At 35.2% G+C, this 21,225-nt stretch overlaps 1 protein-coding gene across 2 annotated transcripts; it reads right to left on the bottom strand.

Annotated features, from left to right (window-relative positions):
• Window positions 1-66: 66 nt before the first annotated feature.
• On the bottom strand, window positions 67-18,302 carry si:dkey-34d22.1 (discoidin, CUB and LCCL domain-containing protein 1). 2 transcript variants are annotated; one of them, XM_067394091.1, is made up of 15 exons: window positions 18,135-18,302; window positions 12,899-13,120; window positions 11,525-11,662; window positions 7,408-7,459; window positions 7,223-7,295; window positions 6,900-7,033; window positions 6,292-6,329; window positions 5,446-5,625; window positions 5,224-5,333; window positions 4,986-5,157; window positions 4,727-4,813; window positions 4,531-4,624; window positions 3,080-3,120; window positions 2,878-2,985; window positions 67-751 (listed from the first exon to the last, which is right to left on the bottom strand). In XM_067394091.1, exons 1-15 carry the CDS (start codon window positions 18,235-18,237, stop codon window positions 339-341), a joined length of 1,965 nt encoding a protein of 654 aa, XP_067250192.1. In that variant the 5' UTR covers window positions 18,238-18,302; the 3' UTR covers window positions 67-338. The 2 variants fall into 2 exon arrangements, with proteins under 2 accessions (XP_067250192.1, XP_067250185.1); XM_067394084.1 differs by having other exon boundaries at window positions 4,986-5,333.
• Between the last annotated feature and the right edge of the window lie 2,923 nt (window positions 18,303-21,225).

The raw sequence follows: 21,225 nt of genomic DNA on the forward strand, positions 1-21,225 counted from the left end.
TTTTACAAGTATAAAAAGTGTCAAATATTTTTCAATACTTCAGCGGTTTGAAATCACACAGACACAAATCCTCTTGGACTATATTCTGATTAGTTACAGATAAAAAAACACCCACATTTACATTAAATAAAAATACACATAGGTTCAGTGGTCATCTGAACAATACAGCCCTCCTTATAAAAGCACTTCTCCGATATCCTACATTTTTGTTAACTCCCAAATAATAATTTCATGTTACATGCTGATCCCTGATGCTTTTTAACACATCATAATTCATTGTATCATTCATTAGGTTACATTATAAACAGCAGAAATTTGCTTCGAGATTCCATGTTGCTTCAAAGTGGCTCATGGTACGTGTGCAATAGTGGTTCTACCGTCTGGGGCTCAAAGTAGATCACGCTAGCCTTATGTTGGCTAGTACCATGTGAGACTGGAGTACAGTACCCGTTTGAGATCACTCTGTGGGCAGGGCAGTCATATTGCTGTTTGCCCAGCTCTGCTCTTGCGCCCTGTGCAGATCGACACACCGGTAGATTTCGTCGGCTGTCCAGTGTTGAGTCTGTGGGCATTTCGCTGAAGGGTGTTGCATATTCTGGTTCGGGTGGTAGGGGATCGGTGTATTCGGGAAGTTGTCCGGGGGTGTCATAGTGGTTGAAGGTGAAGGGGATGGTATAGCCCTCCTCCAATGGGGGTCGGAATGTGAGTCCCATCATCTGCCCACCTGCTACTACATCCGGCTCAGCATAGTCTGGAAACAAACAGAGAAATGTTATAGAAGTATGCAAGTGCTAAATAAACCCCATAGGAAGTAGATATTCCTGATCATGGGACATTTGACAGAAAAAAAAAAATACTATGGTAGTCAATGGGGGCGGGATCTGCTTGGTTACAAACATTGTTCCAAATCTTCCTTTATGTTCAGCAGAAAAAAGAAATTCATACAGGTTTGGAACAACTTGAAGGGGAGTAAATGATGACAGAATTTTCATTTTTGGGTGACCTATCTCTTTAAATTTCCTAATGGAGCGCTCAATTAAACAAGATCTTTTACTCTACATCTACAAAATTACAATCTACAAAAATCTACAAAATACATGCTTCTGCTTTTATTCAATTTATGAAGGTGCTATAAATTTAATCACTACCTACTCTTGTTCAACTTTCTTGTCATCTGGACCTGTACAACCTAAATTATTAACTTTAATTAAATAATTTATTTACTTTAATTAAATAATTAATGAATAAAGCATTTAATGACAATTTGTTGTACACAGGATCAGAGTAAATTGTCATATTTTTGTTTTTAATTTTACACATTTTTAGAGATTTTAATTAAAATTCAGAAATTAAATTAAAATTTAAAATACACAATTCAGAAATGTTACATTAATATAATATAACAGCATAGGATTTAAAAAAAAGTAATTATATTGATTTTAAATTAAATAATATAAAAACAATGTCCAATTAGATGACACTTCATGAATACAATATAACATAACAAAAAACATAACATTTATATTTATTATGAAATCCTGTTGATAGTGATAAAGTATTTATTTTTATTATATTTATTATTTTGTTATATGATATTACCAAAAGCCAAAATAATCCGCACACGAGAATGAAGTTCTCGAAGAAAAAAAGCTCCAACAAATGTATTGTCCAGATGCCACAAAAAGTGCAAAAGATGCAAGTGCAGAGTTACGATTAATCGTTTGCAATAGAAAAGTCTGTTTACACGTAATATATGTGTGTGTTCTGTGTATAATAATTATGTATATATAAATACACACACATTCATGTATATATTTAAGAAAAATGTTATATTTATATATAAAATATTTATGTTTATATGTAATATAAAATATATGTAAATATATATATATTTATAATACATGCATATATTTCTAAACTTTATACCTGTATGTGTGTGTTTTTATATATACATAATTATTATACACAGAACACACACATATATATATTACGTAAACACAGACTTTTATTTTGCAAAAAATTAATTCGTTTTACTGTGTGACATGGTTGACCCTCGGGTTTTGAATGGCCGTACTAAAAATATTTATATAATTCACGTCGAGTAACCTTGATTATTTGCCAGCATGGATAAGTTAAAAGCTGTCATGGATGTTTGCAGTGCAAAATCTGACTGAACGGATGTAGCATTATTAAGTTCCCACGTGATCCCACTTCAGGCTAAGAAAGGGGCCCCACGATTCCCCTCTCTCCTTCTCAGTCCTTCACTCACTCAGCAGGAATGCTAAGAGGGCGAAACTGTTTTAATTGAAGCGACTTTAGAAAGGACTCTGATTGTATTGGCCACTGACCCTCTGTCCTCTTCATCCCAGAACCCCTTACTGAAGGGTTTGTTGGCCAGTGGGTGGTGAGGAGGGTGTTCTTCTGACTTGAATGCCCCTAATTTGGGCTCCAATTAAAGAAGCCTTTCAGGGAAGTACTGCTGACGAAAGAAAGACATGTTTATGCTGCCACTGAGCAACTGTTGGAGGAATGAGCTCAGAATGAAAGCCATTTGCCTGTCATGTCTCTTCTGAGTTCCACTGGCAGCTCAGCTGAGCAAAAGCACACAGAGTGGGGCGAGCGAACAAAGGGGTCAGAATGACTACTTGGCTTTCTCTCTCTTTCCGTCCTGCTGTTTGAGCCACATTAACCCTCTTATTCACTGCTATATATTACTGCAATGTCTGAGGGCTGTTGATATGAGTTTCTGAGAACTGTTGTACCCAGTGGCGTCCTCTCGACAAACACTGCCTTGTCTCATTTGCTGTTTGAAACATTCCTTTATGAATTTCGGTATTCATTGCTATACTGGGCTCAAAAGCCCTGTGGATGTCTTACCATTGAGAGGAGGGCTGGGGAGAGCATCGTGGATGTTCCGAACCAGAGGGTAAGATACAAGCTCTGGGTTTGTGCACGGAAGCTTCTTCCCGTGGAAACCCTGACAGCCTTAAGCAGAGACGAAGAAAATCAGTCAGGAAATACCAACGACACGTGGGAGACATATGAAAAACAGTACTAGAGATACAGAGCAATAGCTTACCTTGGTCAACACAGCATTTCTTTATTTGTGCATTTCTTTTTCTGAAATAAAAACACTGGTAAATATCAAGAATATGTCCAGGCCATATTTCACCCCGAAAAAAAGAAAGGAAATATCGGTAATTCTTAATGCACTAAAAAAAAATTTACTTAATTTTCCTTTTGTACGTTTTTGCACACATATTTTTTAAGTAAATTTCAAATATGGAATTAAGTAACTCTACTTAACTAAATTAAGTAAAATTAACAAAGGAAATAAGTAACTTTAACTTGGCCAGTAAGTTGAAGTTTCTTTTGCAATACATTTTAATCAAACAATATAACACTAAATTTAACCATGCTTTTAAAGTGTATGCTTTACTTAGAAACATCTATACAAATTGTAAATAATACAATAGATATTGTTTAGACACCATATCTACATATTAGAAATAGCACAGCACTTGAACACAGAGACCTCAATACTTGGTACACAATACACAATGACGGTAACATTCGATGGATCGTTTTTGAGTGTGAATATGGCATTTTGAGTAGAAAATGAAATCCAAATGTCACAAAATGGCAAGTTACTAAACATAACCACAAAAGCAATGATAAAACAGTGTAAATACAGCTGGAAAACAGTGAAAAATTGACCTCATTAATTATTCAAGGCCCAGTGCATAATGGGAACACCAGTATCAGAAAAGTTGAGTAGTTTTACTTAATTTTATAATGTTGATATTTATTGATATAATTTATTTTTACTTAGTTTTTTAATTCTTGCCTGAACTAACTTTTTCATGTAAAAAATACATTTGTTTTTCCGTAGTATTTACTTCACCATAAAATTATTTTTTAAGTGTAGAAAATTAACTTATTTTTTGGACCTTTCAAGTTTGGAGCATTATTTTTAGGCCCAGTAAAAAAAAAATACAGTAATGTGTAATTAATATATAAAATAATAATATATATTTATATATTTTTAATATTTAACAATATTTAGTGTAATAGTATTTATATTTATAATATTTAAATATATATTTGATATAAATATATTTTATAAATTATAAATATAATTAAATCCCCAATTCGTGGAATAAAATCATAAATTTCCAATTTCCAAACACCTCAAAATTAACCAGATCAGATTCATGGTATAGTTAATAAACCCTCTCTTAGATTTTTCTTAATGAAAATTAAGATATTTTTAGGTCCATTCAAATTTGTAGCATTATTGTTAGGCCCAGTAAAAAATAATTAATGTAATGTCATATTATATTAAATCTAATTTATAAATTTGTTCTTTATTTTTTTTTATAATTATTTTTATTTTGAGTTAAAATTCATATGAATACTTGTTATGGTGTCATGTCTGCTTTTTTAATTCATGTAAATAATAGAAAAGATTTTTAGATTTATAATTTTTTTTTACATATTATTCTATATATGGAATAATTAGTGTGTTACCTTCTCCGCCAAATAAGCCCAGCTAAAAGACAACCCACACACAGAGCGGCTCCCAAAACCATGCCTGCCACTAACATCACTGCTTGACTGGGACCTGTAGGGAAATAATAATAAAAGCTTTAGCCTTTAAAAACAAATCATCATGATTTTAGTATTGGCAATCATATTAGCAGTTTTCCTTACAAATTCACCTCACCTGAGCTTCTTATGATGACAGGACTCTCAGTGGGCAGAGTTTGTAGAGGCACAGTCTCTGTGACAATTGCCTTCCCAGTATTCATTTCTGATTAAAATAAGTTAAAAGAATTCATCACAGGTTTAAAAGACTAAGAATTCATTTCATTAAAAGATATAGCACAGCAGACCAATACAATGGTCTTTTATTGTCAAAATGTTTAAACTGAACTTTATGTGGTATAAGGGAACTTAAAAGAGATTCTGGGGCAAGCCCTCACCATCTCCATAGGAACGAGGTCTGAGGGGGGCAGAAGGGCAGCCTAACACTTGAACCTTCGCAGAGGCCCTGATATGCCACTTCTGGGGTTTTAGAAGGATGTAGCGTGCTACTACTGGAGGAATCAGACTGTTGAGTACCGTCACATGACCATCAGAATGGGCCTCAAACACCTTGACAAAGAAATAATTGTTAATATATATGTATATATATGTGTATGTATATATAGCAATACGTACCTTGTCTTTGCTTGATGCCGCTTTGTAGACCTTCCAGTTTTTGCGGTCTTTGCTGAACATGAGGGAGTACGATTCAATGTAGTAATGTGGTGTACCCTTTGTTATGATGCCTGAAAGCAGATGTAAACATTTTTTCCCCTCTTTATGCTTCTGTAACATTCGCTTTTGCTCTAATGTTAAAGCAGATGTTTGCAAAATGATTATTAGAGGTTGACCTCTGACCTGTGACACTACTCCTGTTCCACAGCTCAAGCTCCATCCAGGGTTGCTGGTCTCCAGAGCTCGCAGCCCACTGAGAGTCCTCATGTCCTGGAGACCAGGAGACCTTCTGTCCTAGTCTGTTCACCTCCTCCCACACTGAAGAAGTGTTATAGGCCACCACTGTTAGCTCCCTGTCACACTCTGGACATGCATAGAGAGGGAACAGAACTTGTTCAGACAAGTAAAGATTATACTTTCTCATACCTCAGATATATATTGTAATTGTTAGTCTTCAGTTGTCAGTGTTTATCTTCTAGCAATGTATAATTACAAATAAGCAGTAACAGCATGTTTAAGGTGTAAGTATCATGTAGCAGGTGTAACTGTGTATTAGATAAACTGTAATTTATTCCTGAACACTCTCACACGGACTGGTATTAGGATCCAATTAAACCGAGAACTCTATTTTAAAATGCAGTTAAATATTAGACACTTGAGAATAAAGCAGTAAATGTTTTTGAACCAGCTTATTTATTATAAAGCATAATCATGTCAGGGAATTTATAAAAGGCTTATGATGTATGAAAAAAACATATTGTACAATATATATTACAATAATCCTATATATTTAGAGTTATTTTATGATTACAGCACTGTGTGAGAATAAATTTAACTGACATGTATATTTTTAAATATCAACTTGCATTTGATTTGCAGTTAAATAAACATTATCACAAATAAATTAATGCAGAGCAAAGCCAAAATTCAATAAGTATTTAAAAAAATAATGTTACTAGATTACATTTGCTATGAATTCAAATAATATGTGCTGGAATCATATCTAACATACAGGGAAATAGGCCTTACCTCTGTAGAAGACAAGCCGTTTATCTGACAAGGAACCGCTGTAAAAAATAGAATAGATTATTTATTGTAAAATAATAAAATGGTACATTTACGCAAATCATAACATTAGCCTAAAAAAAGTGTTTCTTTTTTTATATTTGAGTCAGCCACCATTGTGAAATCACATGACCAGGTGAATCCTACTCAGTTTATCTTGGTGGCCCTCCTGTTACACATTTCTAAGAGTACGTTACACTACAACGATGTACTAAAAATGTAAACGTTTTTCGCGTGCAGACGACAATATTGTCAAAACAATCCCCGTTCAAACAGATCTGCGAAAATTGTTTAAAAAGTTGTATTATGATGCCAGACAAGTAGTTGGCGATGTCACTTTGTAAAGAAAAACTATGCGCCTATAGACTGAACACGCAATACATATGTGCAAATTCACGTTTTTGTAATTATGACAAACTACCAAAAAACGCATAAAACGTTTTACGTTTTTAGTTGAAAACGGTGTTGTGTAAACGTCCGATAAGTCCATAAATAAAAACTTTGCTTTTGCGTGATGCTGCATCCACACCACCAGGTGTCAGTATAACTTGCAAAACATGCCGCACACTCACGTTTTCGATAGTACTCCATTAGCAAAGTTCGACTCATACAAGGTAATTCCCCTCTGCAGAGACACGTTGATCATGCCCCCCAAACTGTCTGAAATAACCCCTGCATGGATTGCAGCTTTGCATAATAAAGAGGTCTAGAAAACAAAAACACAAGCATATATTAGAATATTTCATCATTCAACGTTAACCCTCCTCGTTTTAAAAGACCTTAATGAAAAGTGACTCTTGTGACCTTTTAAAAACAGTTTCTGGTATCAATCCATATACGGTAGTAAATTCAAATGCCATGACTCTATTGCACACAGATAAAAATCCCAGCTTACATCACGGTAGCCTTGTCCATGCCAGCCCCAGATTTCTCCTGCAACACCTTTGCAGCCTGCAGGACAGAATGCACTGGAACACAAGTCCAGGATTCAGATAATAAACATTAAAATGTAACCTACAAGTAAGAGTGGTACTGTTATTTTGCTTTAATGTCAGGTCATTGTTGTGGATTTCTTCTTACCTAATCTGCTGAGAGGAGAAATGTGTCCCTCGATGCAGACATGAAATGAGCTCTATGGAATAGAAATAGCATTGACGGTTACAATTTAGAACATGTGCTCATATACACTGGCTTTGTGTTTCCCAAACTGACAGTGTACGCTCGCAGGAAGAAGGTCAGCATTTGATACATAGCACAGTCAAGTTGTCTAGGGCTTTACATAAACAACTAAATACACAGGAAAGGAAGGATGATACGAACCACTTCTGTTAACTTTGAAGCAAAGTGTGAACTTTTGACAGAACATTGACTTCAAGGGATATTTTCTGGAAAGTTACAACTTTCAACTTTGAGTTCACTCCATTCTTATGGATTTGTGGGCTGAGTTTTTGTCTAATGTTGAATGTTTTTAAATGTTTTGTTGAATATATTGATGTATAATGTATAAAAAATTATAAAAATCATGCTTAAAGCTGTAGGTTTTAACAAAAAAAAACAAAAAAAAAACTAAACATATCATCTTCCAGAAAAAAATGCAGTATCAGTATAAAATTTAGAAACTTGATTGAATGTATGCTTGTCATGATTTTCAAAACCTCTTGAGCTAAAATTACTTTTGACAAATATACTCTACCATTCAAACATTTGGATCAGTAATATATATTTTTTTTTTACATAGTTTAAAAAATATATGTATTTCAATTAAATGCTTTTTTTTTAAACTTTATATTCATCTTGAATCCTGTATTCCAGTTTCCACACGAACATTAAACAGATGAACAATTTTTATTTTTTTAATCACATAAATGCAACCATAGTGAGCATAAGAAGTTTTGTTCAACTGCATTAAAAAAAATCAAACTTTTGAATGGTAGAATAAGTTGCTCCTATGTAAATAAAATAAATAATAAATAATAATAATTAATTGAATATTTGAACTAATAATAATTTAATAATACAGAAATATTTAAAAATACAAGAATATAAAAAAAAGTTTGCTCACTCCCCATTACCCATTTGTTTTATTTATAGCTCTAACAACTCTTAAAATTACAAAAATATTTTTATATGTACAAATATGGAAAAATTATATATTATAACACATCTAAAATATGAAAAATAAGTTTGTGTCCAAGATTTTGACAGGTGCTGTAAATATTAAAATAAATATATTTTTGCATACAAAGCAATTTTAGATTTGCTTTATGAGAGTTAAAAACTTCACTCAAAATTATGCATGTCATCCGGTCAGAATCTGCCATGAGTGGCTGCTACTGTGTGGTCAGGTGATGGTTAAGCTGTCATGCTGTGCTTGTCTATGCAGGAGGAGTGAGCATACAGCATTCCATCTACTTCGGTGTGTGCCCAAGCACTGGGGCCTCTCCTTATTCAGGCCAAGAGCGGCAGTCTGCTGCCCTGCTTACAAAGCAAACACTCTGAAACTCAGCCAAGGAGGAGAGCTGCATTCCAGTCGGTCACCCTAACGCACATTTTGAAATCCCTACATCCAGGGGCGGCCCATTAACTGCTCTATACCCTACACTCCTAGGCAAAAAATGGGCCAACATAAAAGACACAAAATATTTAGTGGTCTTTTAATGATCTTAACTATTTTAATCACAAATCACTGGTCAGGAAATGCTGTAGATAAAGCTTAGCACGAAATAGCCTTCCCCAACTTTCAGAAAGCTTTTTACAGGAAGAAGTGCCAATGTTGTTCCACTCAATGTTAAAGGATTAGTTCACTTTAAATGAAAATTACCTCAAGATTTACTCACCCTCAAGCCATCCTAGGTGTATATGACTTTCTTCTTTCTGATGAACACAATTGGAGTTCTATTAATAAATATCCTGAAGTATCCAATCTTTATAATCGTGAGAAAAATATCCATATTTAACAAGTTAAAAAGCAAAATATATTTTCCGCAAGACCGCCTTCCAATCAACTGAAATTTAAATAGGACGAAGCGTAAGAGTTTTGAACCGCGAGAGTTTTACACTTACTTTGTAAGTTGAATACGGAAGGCGGTCTGGCAGAAGATAGATATTTTACTTCATATATCTGTATATTCAACAAAACAATATACCAATGCATCACTTCACTTCAGAAGGCCTTTGGAGCCGTGTGGAGTACGTTTATGATGGATGGATGCACTTTCTTGAGCTTCAAACTTTTTGGTCTTGTTCACTGCCATTATAAAGCTTGGACGCTTCAGGATATTTATTAAATGGGTTAGTTCACCCAAAAATAAAAATTCTGTCATTTATTACTCACCCTCATGCCGTTCCACACCCGTAAGACCTTCATTAATCTTCGGAACACAAATTAAGATATTTTAGTTGAAATCCGATAGGTCCGTGAGGCCTTCATAGGGAGCAATGACATTTCCTTTCTCAAGATCCATAAAGGTACTAAAAACATATTTAAATCAGTTCATGTGAGTACAGTGGTTCAATATTAATATTATAAAGCGACGAAAATATTTTCGGTGCGCAACAAAACAAACAAAATAACGACTTATTTAGTGATGGCCGATTTCAAAACACTGCTTCAGGAAGCTTCGGAGCATAAATGAATCAGTGTATTGAATCATGATTCAGATCGCGTGTAAAACTGCCAACGGCTGAAATCACGTGACTTTGGCTCTCCGAACTGCAGATTCGATACACAGATTCACTGTGCTCCGATGCTTCCTGAAGCAGTGTTTTGAAATTGGCCATCACTAAATAGGTCGTTATTTTGTTTTTTTTTGGCGCTCCAAAAATATTCTCGTCGGTTTATAATATTAATATTGAACCACTGTGCTCACATGAACTGATTTAAATATGTTTTTAGTACCTTTATGGATGTTGAGAGAGGAAGTGTCATTGCTCCCTATGGAGGCCTCAAGGAGCCATCGGATTTCAACTAAAATATCTTAATTTGCGTTCCGAAGATGAACAAAGGTCTTACGGGTGTGGAACAGCATGAGGGTAAATAATAAATGACAGAATTTTCATTTTTGGGTGAACTAACCCTTTAAGATAACTCTGATTGTGTTCATCAGAAAGAAGAAAGTCATATACAACTAGGATGGCTTGAGGGAGAGTAAAGCTTGGGGTAATTTTCATTCTCAACAATTTCAACTAATCCTTTAATGGCTTTAATGGCTTCAAACAGTTCATGAGTATTCACAATATTCATATGGTTCAAATATGGACTCTGACCAGGTTAAAACATGAGCCTGATTGATGGACTTGTTCTCAAGCCACTTCTCGGTTGTCTTTTTTTTTTGTTGAGACGCTTTGTTGCTATGATACGGAATAGCCGCGTCACTGTTACTTATAACTGATTTTGCAGGTAATTTGTTTCAGGCTAAAAATGTTCACACAATGTGGAATTACTTGCTATTACTTGTTCGGAGACCAGAAATATTAATTTCTCATACATTTTGTTTCTGTTTGTTAATGTTGTTGTACAGCAAGAATGTGACAGTTGGTCGGAGTTGTATTTGTCCCGCCCCTCCTCCACTCTGATTGGATGGCTGGCTAAAAAGTGACAGTGATGAGCGCAGCGTTTTACTCAAAGTTGAACATTCTTCAACTCGAGGCGACCAGTAAAAAACGCCCATCTCTCAGCGCTTGAGCGTCAAAAAGACGCTCAGCGCCTCGTTACACTCCTGGCGTTTTAAAAACGCGGCGTTCCCATTGAAAACAATTGAAAAAATACGCTAGCAGCTGGAAAAAAAAGCTTAGGTGAACACACGGCCTAAAAGACGCTACTTTAGTGTAGTCAACCACACTGACACATGTAAGGATGTTTATTTAGCGATCTGCGCACAACCTCCAGGAAAGCAGTTTACATATGATGTTGGAAACGAGTGTAAACAGTAGTTGAGATTAGGATGGGAACTACTTCCACTCCCAGAGTCAGATGAAGTGCTGTTTACTGAGTAAACTGTACAAACAGTCCCTGGTGTGTTTACTCTGATCATATACAACATGCTCAGAGCAAAAAGAACCATGTAGCCACATACTAGTACATAATGTAAGCAATTAGCTCTTATTTTGTTGAGAGATAGGGATTCCTTTTTTGTTTACCGTTTAGGTGATGTGGGATGGAACGGGAAGTATTATGTTGCAGGACATGAGCCATTACCTGAGTGCTGACTGCTTGAATAGGACATGACAAAGCCGCGTCCTGAACGGTGAGTGCTGGAGATGAAACGCACTGTTACTTCATTAGTACTCACAGATATATTCCTGTTTGTGGTGGACAACTTCCCACACAGAGGACCTGTGAAACACAGACCACAGAATATAAACAAGCAGAGCAGATTTAATGCCACATAATCCTGCAGAGATTCACTGCCATAAAAGGCTGACATGTTCATGCAGACTTATGTGAGCATGTAACTGTCATGCTATAGCAGAGTGGAATGCAGAATGCAAGCTGTAGTCATGCTTATGGTCACATGACTTTGAGGCACTAAAGAACAGCATTAGGTTTGGCTCTCCGGAATTTCTCAATAACATACTGTAAATGAGGTGGCTATAACAACAGTTGAAGGAAGAGACTAATTCCCTTGTAATGTTGACTTTTTTGGGTAAGAAGGTATTTATTATAAATTATATAATTCATTTTTCAATATAATAATTAATTATATTTATTTATTTATTTTATTTCTAATTTTAAATATTTAATATAATTTATTTGACGAGAAAGTAAATTCTATTTAATATAATTTTTTTTATTTAAATATAATTATTTTATAATTATAATAATATTATTTAATATAATAATAATAATAATAATAATAATATTCTATTTAATATAATTTATATGATATAACATTTAAGAAATTAAATCTTAGCTGTGTATTTGATATCAATTATTTAACTTATATTTAATTATATTGTTATATTAAACAATTTTGAATTATATTATTTATTTTTTAAATATATAATTTTAAATATTTATAATTTATATGATATATATAAATTATAACATTTAAACATAGCATTTAACGCCATAGCATTTAAGAAATTAAATCTTAGATGGGTATTTAATATAAATTATTTAATTTATATTTAATTCAATTATGATATTCAGTTATACCGAATTATTTTTACTTTTAAATTTATCATTTTAAATATTTAATGTAATACATTTATATGATATCCATATCAATTGAGAAATTAATTCTCAAACGGGTATTTAATATAAATTATTTAATTTATATTTAGTTATTTTATTATATATTCAATTATATTTGTTATTTACTTATTTTATTTAATTCATAATTATAAAATTGACTAATATTGATATGACATCCATAGAATATGAGAAAATAAATTCTAGATTAGTATTTAATATCAATTCTTTAATTTATATGTAATTATATTATAATATGAAATTATATTATGATTTAAATTAATGAGAAAGTAAACATTTTTTGTCATACTACTGGTGCATACAGACCACTGCACTAGACTGTGTCATTCCATAACATCTGTGTGAAGAGGGTCATACCCACTCTAGTGGCTCCACTGGTGTCTGTGATGGTAAGAGAGCCAGATATGCAGTCTTGGCTCCACTCCAAGTCAAAGTCCCCAAAGGTCAAGAGCAGCGTCAGGCCCTTCGCTACCCTTAGGCTCCACTCACACCGGGTGTGGTTAGGGTAGGTTCCCGGGAAGTTCAGCGAGGTCAGTGTGCCACTGGTGGGACTGAGGACTGTATGTCCACACCCATCGCCTGAAGGGAAAAAAAGAGAGGGAAGATCAAATTGATATTAATACAAAAAGAGTTAAAAAGGCATTTTTATCTTTGCTTCATGTTCTAGTTTTGTTTTGTTTGTTTCCACACATAATTAAACCAGACATTTTATCTTTCATTTAACTTCCATTAATCATCAAATGTGCTAACTAGTTTCTCTCTTGGCATGTTTCTAGCCCATGGGAAAATGAGGCAGGGCACATTAACAGTAGTATAAGAATTGTGGGTATTGGCAGGTGGCTGGCTGCATATTGAAGAGTGGATTGCTAAAGCTTGTGTGGAAAGGGGGCTTTGCCAATTTCAATATTAGTCACACTTGAGGGGCTTTCCATAACTGATGTTAATTAAAGCAATAATTACAGTAGGGTTTAGTTGATGGCAATGTTGTGTTGTAGGGTAGCTTCCACAGACACGCTCTACCAAGTTGTTTAACATGACATCATCACCACAACATAGCCCCAAAACTATTGGCAACTAGTTCAGAGTTCTACTAAATCCTAGAGTCAATATGATTTGCCAAATTTATCTAATGTTTTTGAGTCTCCTGCTCCATTTATGGTCTAGACACTGAGAGAGCAGTCTGAGTCCATTGTTGGCCTTTCATTCCTAATTTCTCAGTCAGCTCTGAATCATTGGGGTTTAAAGCTTCTGTGGCCCCTTCTTTCCGCTTTAGGCGCATTTTATCTCCAAATCTACCGAACCTCTTGTTGCTATGAGCAATTTTAATCATTGCATAGGAAAACAAACAAAATTTTGTGGTCAGGCTATTAACTGGCAATGCTCAAAAATTCACTGTGTGACTCAGCTAAGATTTGTGGATGAAGTTGGGGGTGTTTCTTGCAATTAGCTATCTCAACCTAATCACATGAGAAAACATAACTATTTTGTAAGGTGGTGTTTTTGTATGAATTTGTGTGATTTCTGTGGAAACTTAAACGATTTTTAGAAAAAAAACCTAACCCCATCCCTAAACCTAAGCAGATCATCCAAAAATGTATGAATCATGACATTATCTTGTGTGTAATCTGTTTGGTTTAATAAAGTTAATAAAGTTTGGAGACCTCTTAAGTCAAACTGAACAAATTATTTTTGTTCAAAGGTGCCCTAGAACTTTTTTTTAAAAGATGTACTATAAGTCTAAGGTGTCCCCTGATTGTGTCTCTGAAGTTTCAGCTCAAAATACCCCATAGATTTTTTTTAAATAAATTTTTTTAACTGCCTATTTTGGGGCATAATTAGAAATGAGCCGATTCAGGGTGTGTGGCCCTTTAAATCTCGTGCTCCACGCCCCAAGAGCTTGCGCTTGCCTTAAACAACATAAAAAAAAGTTCATACAGATAATATAACCCTCAAAATGGATCTTTACAAAGTGTTCATCATGCAGCATGTCTAATCGCGTAAGTACAGTGTTTATTTTGATGTTTACATTGATTTTTAATGAGTTTGAGGCTATGCTCTAGGGCTGCACGATTAATCGCATGCGATTGTCATGCGTGTCTCATCAGTAAAGCCGGTTCTGTGATTAGCGGTAAATGTCCATCACCTGCTTTCAAATGGAGCGGCACTTAATATACAGAGCCGTAGTTCGCGGACAAGCTACGCAATATCGTGTTCATAATCGCAGATGAATCGCCTTCGATTATGAACACGATATGGCTTAGCTTGTCCGCGAACTACGGCTCTGTATATTAAGTGCTGCTCCATTTGAAAGCAGGTGATGGACATTTACCGTTAATCACAGAACCGGCTTTACTGATGAGACACGCATGACAATCTCATGCGATTAATCGTGCAGCCCTACTATGCTTCGTGGCTAACGGCTAATGCTACACTGTTGGAGAGATTTATAAAGAATGAAGTTGTGTTTATGCATTATACAGACTGCAAGTGTTTAAAAATGAAACGGCTCTTGCCTCCGTGAATACAGTAAGAAACGATGGTAACTTTAACCACATTTAACAGTACATTAGCAACATGCTAATGAAACATTTAGAAAGACAATTTACAAATATCACTAAAAATATCATGTTATCATGAATCATGTCAGTTATTATTGCTCCATCTGACATTTTTTGCTATTGTCCTTGCTTGCTTACCTAGTCTGATGATTCAGCTGTGCACAGATCCAGACATTAATACTGGCTGCCCTTGTCTAATGCCTTTCATAATGTTGGGAACATGGGCTGGCATATGCAAATATTGGGGGCGTACACCCCGACTTTTACGTAACAGTCGGTGTTATGTTGAGATTCACCTGTTCTTCGGAGGTCTTTTAAGCAAATGAGATTTACACAAGAAGGAGGAAACAATGGAGTTTGAAACTCACTGTATGTCATTTCCATGTACCGAACTCTTGTTATTCAACTATGCCGAGGTAAATTCAATTTTTGAATCTAGGGCACCTTTCAATATATATTATTTCAATGTAAACATGCGCTAGATGGACATCTTTAACCATTGCGCTCACGTCTTTTGCAGAGTCTCTCGCATAACAAGTCATTGTAAAAATGCGGTGCTCTAGTTAAAATAAGTTCTCTAAAACTCTAGATCTTGCACTTTTTTTGTTCTGTGTTCTGGCCCTTCACACAGAATACGTTTTTCCATTCCAACGAGCTTTCCATTGTTTTTCTATGTAAATACGCGCTAGACGGACATGTGCGCTCATTGTTGCGCTCGCATCTATCATCTTTTGAAGCATCTTGCACATGATACGGTGTTCTAAAAATGCAGCGCTCAAGTTAAAATCAGTTCAACTTTTAAAAAAAGTTGCGTTTTTTTCCCCATTCCACTGCCCGCATCTCGCATTTTTCAAAGCAAAAATGCATTCTGTGTGAATAAGCCTTAAGTGTGTAATTTCTCCAAAACAACTATAAGTAATCCATTTTTATAAGTTAATCTACCCTGAAAAGCGCAAATACTGTAGCTTTGTGGTTCTATCAAAACATTGCTGTTTGTTTGATCCAGCCCAGCCTAGCAAAGCAAAACTGGCTCAACCAGTGATGTGAGTTTGGGGTGAGGCTATCTGTTTGTTTGACCAATGATAGCCAGGGTGAGTGTTTAGAAAAACCTGTGTGAAAAAAGCAATCACTGCATCTGAAATTGAATACTTCCCTACTATATACTATGCAAAAAAAACAAACAAAAAAAAAACAGTACAGCAAAAGAGTAGTATGTCCGACTACATAATATTTGAAAAAAGTCCCTGGATGACCTACTACATCCGCTGAGATTCTGAAGTGCGCTTTTGATGGACATTTTACTATCCTGTGAGGCCATGGGAGGGGGTTTATGAATGGAAGTGAAGTGACACAACTGACGCTGGTAAGTCACAGGACAGTAACAAAATGGCAGATGTAATGCTTCCGAATGTCATTCAAACTACCCATATTCATACTATATAGAACTTTCTTTTTTAATGTTCGTGAAGTAAAATCAAATGTCGTACCTACTCAGTACGTGATTTCGGACACAGCAAAAAATATCTGCAATTGCATTTGGTGGCGCTAGTGTGCAGAAATTAGACAACAGTTGGCCACAGTTTAACAAGGCCATTTTCTTTGTAACCACAGCTCAAAATTTCACAATGAATTCCTCATGAAGCACAGCCTGTGGCAATCTGTAGACATTATTTAACAGCAGGCAGACACTTTGATGACATCTGTGCGATGTCTGTGATTTGAGTTCACAGCAAGGTGTTTAAAACATGCAGCGCTTGAGGATGCATATTGGGTATAATTAAGACACTTGCTGACACACAATATAACATTCCTTACAGCTGAGCTACTATGAACACACTGGGACAATGGATACCAATCCATCATCAGCGCTACACTATCAGGCAGCATGTAATTTTATTTTCTCGTCAGGGGATTTGCAGACACGTCCCTGCAGGCCTGAGCCCATGGCAGACAGGATGTTCGGTTGTTTAGATTGTCACTTCACAATTCCTCTACGTCAATCATATATTACAACCGTAAACTCAAAATATTTGTGGACAAGCTGTTTTTTCCTGCTCTTTTGTGTTTTGGCAAATCCCAGACACTATATATAATCTCAAAAACATGTCAGCTTCCACTCTGATACTATAACATCCCAAAAAACAGTCAGCATCCCTTCTGGCTCATCGGATTGGAAGTATTGTACACATGTAGTTCTGGGGGTGGACATTTGAATGGAAAACATTTTCCGTAGTCCTCATAGTCTGTGAATCTGGCTGTAGTGATTCATGCTGACCCCACACAGATTGAGAAATACCATAAACAAAGTCATTCTTCCTAACACACTCTCTAAACACAGGCAGAATTTTAGGACATCTTCCAGTCCAGCAGTCTGGACGCTGATATGCTTGTGATCGTATATGGACAAATATTGCCATAAACATTTGCATATTTCTAAAAATTAGAATCAGTCAAAGGCATTTTCTAGCTGAAATATTGATTTTAGCATAGAAATAACAACTCACTAAAGAAAATTACTATCCCATTACACTTTCTTCCTGATATTTTCAGGTTTCCGTGACCTGTTGCTCATGATCCTAAAGTTATAAGTTAATATTTGTAATGGGCGAGTTAACCACAGAGTGAAGGTAAAACAGCCAACAAGTGCCCAGCATTCATCATGGGAACTTCCTCAAAACTTTAGCATCCCAGTTACATCTTAAAGTTTGTTTCAACAGTGTCCAGAACTGTCATTTAAACAAAGGGCTGTTATATTAAATAATCTAAAATATATCTAATAAAAATAGTTTTCAAATCAAGGTAAGTTTTGATTTGTTTAAAATTTTGGTTATTGTGTTTTATTTCATTGTTTTGCTGACTTTACTAAGATTCTAAAATGTTCATATAATGTTTATTATAATATTGTCTATATTATATATATATATAATATTTTTTTTTTTTTTTTTTTACATTTTTAATTAATTTTTTTATTTAAATTTTAAACATAAGTATCACCTCGCACCGTATTAATGTACTAGTAATAGGCGTAATCTTACCCTTTTGACCGCATACCAACACCAGCGTTTCGATGCTGAGAATAAGCCAAATCCAAGAGAATTCCATAGTAGTATCCCAAAGCGCTCCATATCTAGCCTGCATGGTTTCCTCTGGGATATCCCGTCGCTGACTCTAGCGTTCTGAGTTTATGCCATGAGTTTTAGTTTATGTCGTAATCAGTCTAAACCCTCTTACTCTTCTCATCCAAGTTAAGACGCAGCAAAGTAGCCCATCCCCTACTGGGCATGGGTTAATGTAGCCTACTCTCCTCTTATTGGCCTCAGGACGTGCTAATCAACTTATTTACACAATTCCTCTTTCAGTACCTGACTTGTGTAAAGCGAAATGTTTCCCGACACAACGACAGAGGGTGCAGCGTGCAAATAAAGTGATGAGAAAATTGGGACACAACACACTTGCGTGGCCAAAACCCATATGCACTAAAATGTAACGGTGTGAATGAAGACCATGTTCGTTCTGTAGGACAGCAGACGCTGCTGATTTAAAAATAAAAAATAAAATAAAGTTTATGTTTAATTTATGTTTATCTGCGGATTTCTGAGCACACGCCTTAAGATGTCTTCGAAATAAACTCGTATAAAATGATAAAGTCAAATAATCTAATTGTGACTCGTCGTAGCCTTGTCCAAAAATGAACAGTGTCCGAATAGTGAATAATGAATACTGAATAATCAGTATAAGCAATTCACAAGTAAACAACAATCGGTCTTTTGGTACTATTAGCACTGAATCGGTTCACTCAGCGAGTTAATTTAGCCTACAGCTAATCGAATCACCTAACGAAACCGAATTGGTTTTAACGGCTGCATTTTTATTAAAATATACACTTGAATTTAATTTAGCTTCTAAATGATTTATTTTAGCTTCTAAATGATTTATTTTTTATAATTTGGATTATAGGAAATCCAATTAACGACCTTAATAAAACCAAACAAAGAAACTAAATCGAGAAACGCCGAGATGTTAAGGACCACATGATGACCACGATGACAAGAACCGGTTCTTTAAAGCGAGCTGTTCGAAGGAACGTTTTCGCAGAAATGAGGCGGACTTGTGAACATAATATGCAGCCAACTACACACAATGCAAGAAGAAATACTGCCGTGTCATCATCCGTAATATAAACTCAGCATACATTGTATGTATACTATACAATATACATGCTACATATTCAATTTTATCTTAAAGGGTTAGTTCACCCAAAAATGAAAATTCTGTCATTTATTACTCACGTTTATTAAGTGACGAGATTATTTTTGGTGCAGCAAAAAAAAAGAAAGAAAAAAAAAAGCGACTTATTTAGTGGCCGATTTCAAAACACTGCTTCAGGAAGATTCGGAACATAATGAATCAGTGTGTCGAATATTTTTTTACAGTCTATGGTCGAATCCGAACCGCTGATTTGACACACTGATTCATTATGCTCTGAAGCTTCCTGAAGCAGTGTTTTGAAATCGTTCATCACTAAATAATTCGTTATTTTTATTTATTTATTTTTTGGCGCACCAAAAATATTCTTGTTGCTTTATAATATTAATATTGAACCACTGTACTCACATGAACTGATTTAAATATGTTTTTAGTACCTTTATGGATCTTGAGAGAGGAAATGTCATTGCTGGCTATGGAGGCCTCACTGAGCCATCGGATTTCATCAAAAATATCTTAATTTGTGTTCTGAAGATCAACAAAGGTCTTACGGGTGTAAACCGGCACGAGAGTTAGTAATTAAAGACAGAATTTTCATTTTTGGGTGAACTCACCCTTTAAATGAGCTTTAAGAGACGGGAAAATAAGGCTTAGTAACCAGACCCCTGTCCTGAGACATGTTTCCTAAAATTATTACACTCCAAATTGAGCAGCAACTGATGATGGTAGTTTTTAGTTTATCGACTAGCCTACTTGCAAACAGTATTTACACTTGAGTCAAGTTCGTCCCACTTTAGCTAGTAGGCTAGTGTCTAATATTGCTTCACAAGGCCAGCACCTTATAAAATACAGTTTACACTAAATTAGTAAAAAATCACTATGCATTAGAAATGTAACTGATATTCCATATCAACAGTACTCCAGTTAATTCCAAATTCTCTGAGGCCTAATAAAACAGGCTACTTAAAAAACCCCAAAGCTATTGTTTTGTAATTATTGACTTGTGGTGCCCTCTTTAGGACAAGTGAAGATACTGACACAGACACAGCTGGGTTGCCTATGTCAAGGATTTGTCCACCATTATTAATTGACTCCATGAGAGATAATAGGGGGTTTAAGATAAAACGAAGAGTAATCTCAACACTGTGACCACTGTGAGGCGACCTCCTCCATGTAAATAAAACAGCTTCGTATAAGGCTGATATAACAGGACTCATGACATTTTTTTTTTTTTTCATGACTTTCAAACATTTTTCAAAAATACTGTTAATTTCTTTAGGAGTAAAACTTTTGTAAGAAAAAAAATTACAGAGTGGGCTCTCTAACTGTATTCAACATGTTTTTGTAAGTAGGCTACATTTTCTGCAGCTGTTGTGTGTGTGTGGCGTGAGCTTTATGTTTTAGTATACGTGATTGTGTTTTGTGTCATTTATAAAAGATGCTTGGACCGCTGGACTTTTTTTTCTTCTGCAGAACGCAAAAGAAGATATTTTGGCATGTTTTGAATGGCAATTAATGTCTGTAAATTATTCTCTGTTTTTTAAGCAAATTACATTTTAAAACTATACCTACTTTAAAGGTGCAGTGTGTACATTTTAGCGGCATCTAGCGGTGAGGTTGCGAATTGCAATATAGAGAAGCTTCGGTGGCCAACACAGGACAAAGATGTCGTCTGAGACAGCAGAGAGTAGCCAGTCAAGCAAATGCACTCTGTAGAGCAGTTTGTTTAGGGCTACTGTAAAAACATGCTGGCGCAAAATGGCGACTTAACATTTAAGGGGATCCGCGGTGTATGTAGCCTAGATAGAAATGGCTCATTACATAAGGTCTTTATACACAACTGAAAACATAGTTATGTATATTATATTGCATTTCTATCAATAGATCCTCCTGAAATTTACACATTGCACCTTTAAAATT

The sequence above is a fragment of the Chanodichthys erythropterus genome, chromosome 2 (genome assembly GCF_024489055.1).
Source record: "Chanodichthys erythropterus isolate Z2021 chromosome 2, ASM2448905v1, whole genome shotgun sequence".
NCBI lineage: Eukaryota > Metazoa > Chordata > Actinopteri > Cypriniformes > Xenocyprididae > Chanodichthys > Chanodichthys erythropterus.